At 47.7% G+C, this 5,800-nt stretch overlaps 1 protein-coding gene across 1 annotated transcript; it reads left to right on the top strand.

Moving 5' to 3' along the window:
* The first annotated feature begins 515 nt into the window (after window positions 1-515).
* On the top strand, window positions 516-4,396 carry LOC144687412 (potassium voltage-gated channel subfamily A member 3-like). The gene has a single exon (XM_078553532.1). The coding sequence runs from the start codon at window positions 1,156-1,158 to the stop codon at window positions 2,617-2,619; it is 1,464 nt and encodes a 487-aa protein (XP_078409658.1). The 5' UTR covers window positions 516-1,155; the 3' UTR covers window positions 2,620-4,396.
* The last annotated feature ends 1,404 nt before the right edge of the window (window positions 4,397-5,800 follow it).

Below are 5,800 nucleotides of genomic sequence, written 5' to 3' on the forward strand. Positions count from 1 at the left end.
TGCATCAGGAAAGACTTTGACCTGGTAGTTGATATTGGGGATGGTGCAGGAAGTTGTGTTGATAAAGATAATGCTGAAGATTAGAATGCGTTTCTGGCGTGAGACCTGTTGCGAAACAGCGATAAAAATCCTATTTCAACCACCACCGAGATAAAGGACGGCAGGTTTTATTCTGTCAGTTTTAATATGAATAAGCAAATACGTACTTATTGACTTAGGTGAGACAATAACTAACGACTGAACTCACGTAGTTTTCTTCGTAAAGCTGTTTCATAGTGAGCTTTAACCCCCCTGAGACAGTGCATCAGCAGATTTATATGATACAAGTTGCTGAAGTGCTGGATCTTGGCATCGCCTGCATACGTTGGCCAGTTCGTAAAAAGAACAGGTCCCACCGAGCATGGTCACAATGTTTGTTGCAAGCGGTTGAAAGGGAGGAGCTTAATCTTCGTTTCTGAATATCTCTCTCTCCGCACCCCCGCCCCCCACGCCTGCCGGACCACGTTGCTGTAAAAATTCAGCAGTAATTTTAACGATCAAAAGTGCAACAGGCAACTTACCAATAAATCTATCAAGGAGGGTAACTATTCAGGATGAGGAGATTTCTGGTTTTTCTGGTTTACAAGGAGAGCAAGTCACAGAAAGTCAGTGTGGAGTTTCACAGATTATATAAAGGGAGTGTGGAACTCAGCCCTTGTCAGCAATGTCTGCCATTAATAAGGGGAGGCGGAGGGGCTGCTCCAATGTTATGAATTGGATGGGCGATTGCTGCCAGTGTGGGTGAGCTTTGTGACTTGGGAGTACTGGGGAATGGGGCGGTTTTGTGCCGGGAGCCAGACGTGATTCTTCTCGTTTTCGAGAAACGTCGCCTTCACGTCATCACAGGGGATGGTAAGGGGCTGAGCTATTTTAAATGCTGTGAATGCAGAGTCCCTGCCCATCTGTCTGTGTGTGTGTGTGTGTGTGTATTTTATATGTGTGTGTATGTATGTGTGAGAGAGAGAGAGAGAGGTGTGGATTCAGACTGCGAGAATTAACAGTCTGGGGCTGATCGAGGCAATGCGAGGCGCTGTCCTGGGGACAGTGGCGGATCAGAGAGAGTGCCAGCTTGCCCTCAGCCGTTCTTGAGGAGGAAGGACATCGTCCCGGCTGAAGATGACACTCGTCGCCGAGGAAAACATTGACGACTCGGTGGTGTTGACCGCGCTCTCTCAGAGCAACTGCGACCCCGAGGAGCTGGGGCAGGAATGCTGCGAGAGGGCGCTCATCAATATCTCGGGGCTCAGGTTCGAGACGCAGCTCAGGACCCTGGCTCAGTTCCCCGACACCTTACTGGGTGATCCGAGGAAGAGGATGCGCTACTTCGACCCTCTCCGAAACGAGTATTTCTTCGACAGGAATCGCCCCAGCTTCGACGCCATCCTCTACTTCTACCAGTCGGGAGGGAGGTTGAGGAGACCTGTTAACGTGCCTGTCGACATTTTCCTGGAAGAGATCAAATTTTATGAGATGGGAGACGAGGCCATCAATAACCTCCGAGAAGAGGAAGGTTTTATTAAAGAAGAAGAACGGGTTTTGCCCACCAACGAGTACCAGCGTCAAGTTTGGTTGCTATTCGAATATCCGGAGAGCTCGGGTGCTGCCAAAGGGATTGCTATAGTCTCCGTCCTTGTCATTCTCATCTCCATCATCATATTCTGTTTAGAGACCCTGCCTGAATTCAGAGAAGATGCCCGCCCGGACCTGACCAAATTCGCTGCCAATGGCACAGAAACCTTGGGGGTGAACTCGTTCACCGACCCCTTCTTCATCATTGAGACTCTGTGCATTGTCTGGTTCTCTTTCGAACTGTTGGTGAGGTTTTTCTCCTGCCCTAGTAAGCCTGGCTTCTTCAAGAACATCATGAACATCATTGACATTGTAGCCATCATCCCCTATTTCATCACTCTGTTTACCGAGTTAGTGTATCACCAAAGCAACGGACAACAGACGATGTCCTTGGCCATCCTCAGGGTCATTCGCCTTGTCCGAGTGTTCCGGATCTTCAAGCTGTCCAGACACTCCAAGGGTCTCCAGATCCTAGGGAAAACCTTGCAGGCCAGCCTGAGGGAGCTGGGCTTGCTCATGTTCTTCCTCTTTATTGGGGTCATTCTGTTTTCCAGCGCCGTTTACTTTGCCGAGACAGACGACCCGGACTCCAGCTTCTCCAGCATCCCAGACGCTTTCTGGTGGGCAGTGGTTACCATGACGACGGTGGGCTACGGAGACATGCATCCCGTCACCATCGGCGGCAAGATCGTGGGATCCTTGTGTGCCATCGCCGGTGTGCTGACCATCGCCCTGCCCGTGCCCGTCATCGTCTCCAACTTTAACTACTTCTACCACCGGGAGAACGAGCATGAAGACCAGGCTGAGTACATGCACATCAGCAGCGGGCAGCAGACAGACTCCCCCGGCAGGCTCAAGGCCAGCAACCAGTCCCTCAACAAAAGCGAGTACCTAGAGGCAGAGGACAACGTGGATGCGCTGATCCTGGATCATCAGCCTTACCCCGTCTACACCCCCACCAAACAGAGACCCTCAGGCCCCCCAAAGAAGAAAATATTCACTGATGTATGATCAAAGGGAGAGAAATGAATGGGGAGGGGGAAACTAGGGTGTTGGGGTAGGAGGAGGGGGAACTGAATACAAACTGAGAAACTCCATCCAGTGCTTTCAGTCACATTAAAAAAGAAACATTGTCTGATAATCAGTCTCAACCCATGGAAGCTAAATATTTTTGTATAAATATATTTGTGGCAGAATCAGATCTAGATAGGGGGAGCATCAGATTGCAAAAAGGTCTTCCTTTTTTCATAGCTTTGCTGTCAACGTGTTTAGTTTGTGACATTTTTCTGCGGTTTAATGCGACTTGCCCGCCATTTGTTTTGCTCTGGTCTTGACACGTTTTATGAAAAATTTAACCTTCAATGTGTGTCAGTCGAATTGAGCAAAAACGAAGAGCATTTCTTAAAAAGTGAACAGCTTCCCCCTCCCCCTCCACAACCCCCAAGATTCCTTCCAGTAATTCTGTGCCAAATCATCGTGGGGTACCTTCTCATGGCTGGTGTGTGTGGGGGGTGGGGGTGGGTAGGAAGGCGTTCTCCTCTCTGGGAGCGCGTGTATCTCCATGGGGAGGGGGGGATTCACAGCTCCATAACCCCCCCCACTCCCAGCCTCTCATCCGGGAATAATGCGAGGAGAGAAAATAACGAGAATTTTTAATTTTCCAAAACAAAGGAAAACGATTGCACAGAAAGCTGACGGGGGCGGAGGGGAAGAACCAAATAGCAATCAAATAGAGAGAGAGAGAGAGAAAAGAGGACCAAAAACAGTGCAAAGATTGCAACCCGAAGGAGAACACGCAGCTGTTGCTGTGTTCTGCAATACGAGAAGTGAATAACCCAACGGGAAGCCATTTCCAGCGCTCATCTGACCCTTGGCTTAATGTTGTGTCTAGCACTTTTCATTACGATAACTGAATCGATTTGATGTAGTTATCGCCCTGCGCCACTCTCTGAACTGTTGGAGGGAAGACTAAAGTCAATAAGCACGTTTGCTTTTCATCGTCATCGGCTTTCTGTGTTGGAATTTTTTTTTAAACTCGCGGTGGTGAAGAAATGGGGACCGTTATCTTAATTAATGCACAGGTCGATTATGTTTACATTCGTGCCATAGCTTTGTCACATTTGACAATTACTGTTACTCCTCCTCCCCTGAAAAAGAAACACATAAAACTCTTTCTAAGTGCCTGTCTGAGAAACAAAAAAAGGAGACAAAATATCGGACACGTGCGAGCCCAGGCGGAGACGGGGCCCTGGATGCAGCGGCGTTGCGTTGGCGGGAAATGCGCCGAGCAGCCAGCGCCTCCCCGCGGGACAACTTCAGCAGCGTCGGCGGTTGCTATGCCAACCTTCTCGACTGTTCTCCAGTCTGACAGTCGGGGAAGGCAAACATTGCTTAATTTGCGGCATCGTCCTTAAAAAAAACGTTTCACAAATGAATCTTACTGTTGCATACATTTTTTAAAAATAGAAAACTTGAAGCTCGTTGCAGTGTGGAGGAAATTGGTGACCCGCATCCTTGTGGACTAGGAGCTCTCTTTATATTTCGTGGCCCGCTCATTAACTGCGTTATAATTTACCCCTCACTCACCCAAAAGAGGGATCTAAGACGAACCCAAAATGGATTGAAGTAGTCAAAGCAAATGTGAATGCCGTTCTAAGATGTGTGAGCAACCACCACTTGACAGCTGCAAAAGCCACCCACGCAAATCATTGGAGATGTTTTCCTGAGGAAAGGTTTCTTTCGGTTATAACCGGCTTTTAAGTCGAAGATCGGAATCGGTGTTTTACTCAGATGTTCCAAGGCCCGATCATTCGAGTGGTCGCGTCGTATGACAATCCAAATAGCCACATTGCCTTTTGGTAATGGCGAACACGTTTCAGGCAAACTCAGGGTCAACCGGGTTAACAAAGGGTGAATCACATCTCGTTCAAATCAGGCCAATACCCCGAGCTGGGCAGCCCCTTGGCAAACAAGAAGCAAGGCAACCCATCTCACAGGAACCCCAAAATGATCCCTGAAAAAGCCAGGGGTGGGAATTCCCTCTGGAATTAGTCACTGAAGTCCCCATCAAACAAACAAAATGTAAATGACCTTACCCTTATCAGGGCATTAAGCCGCCACATTATATTTGTGACTGGGATTGCTGATTATTCTGAGTGTGACCCTCACTGATCACAGGATACGATCAAATAATTCCCAAACCCGCTTTGCAAGCCCGTACGTCACGTACAAGGAGAGGACTCATGCAGTCAAACATCCTTGGAAGTCACAGCGAAAGAAAACAGGTTCCTCCTAATCGGGAAACCAGGGTTCGCAAAAGAAGGGAGGAAAGTTCACGATCTGGGAGGCACAGTGTAAAAGGTGAGTGCACTCACATTTATTGGTTATAATTATATCGCTTACATCCGTATCCATTGAGATTTCTATATAATAGACCGCTAACTTTAGTTCATTAGCATCGACTTAGGAAAATATCAACACAAAGGAACATGTTTAGTATTTTGTAGTTTTTGTGTACTGCACTGGACAATTCAACAATAAGATAATAGTTGATGAGATTGTGGACGTTTGTTTCTTTTGCCTGTATGCCTTCCGCATGTCACTTTTTTTTAATACGCCTTTTTTATTCAGATGCGACTCTCTAAATGTTTCTAACCATTGCTTTAAGCAGGATGCGACTGAGCAGAGTTACTGCTGTTACCGATTTGTGGTCTAATTCAAACCACGAGGCAGCGATTGTAAATTTAAGGGCGGCTCTCTAGAGGGTGAAGGATAACCTCTTTGTCCTTTGAGAGATGGAAATGTCGAACATTCCCTTGCCTGCAAATGTTCCGCTGACGACAGTGCTAACAATACCCCTGTGTGTTAGCGAGTCCATCACCTCCACAAGTGTATGTGAAACCCGCTTCCATAGGTCAACGGCAGACTGATCCAACCCCTTGCAACTCACCAAATGACAGGGCTCAGCTAATGCGAGAAGCTTACCTTTCCGTCCTGGTATCTGATAATTTACGCGTGAAAGCTCCAGACACATGGAGTTATTTTGTTTCGGAAATGAGAAGGAACTTATGACGGAAGAGGTTGAATGTGACGGGAAAATGGAATCGAACGCTTCCTTTCCCTAACGCGATGCCCATTCTATCTATTTCCTTATGTTATTGACTGAGGGTTTGTCCAAGGGAACCGAGCCCAC

The sequence above is a fragment of the Cetorhinus maximus genome, chromosome 12 (genome assembly GCF_964194155.1).
Source record: "Cetorhinus maximus chromosome 12, sCetMax3.hap1.1, whole genome shotgun sequence".
NCBI lineage: Eukaryota > Metazoa > Chordata > Chondrichthyes > Lamniformes > Cetorhinidae > Cetorhinus > Cetorhinus maximus.

Bases quoted from the DNA above. Each gene is read 5' to 3' on its own strand.
- LOC144687412 (XM_078553532.1), top strand. From the start codon at position 1,156: ATGACACTCGTCGCCGAGGAAAACATTGACGACTCGGTGGTGTTGACC.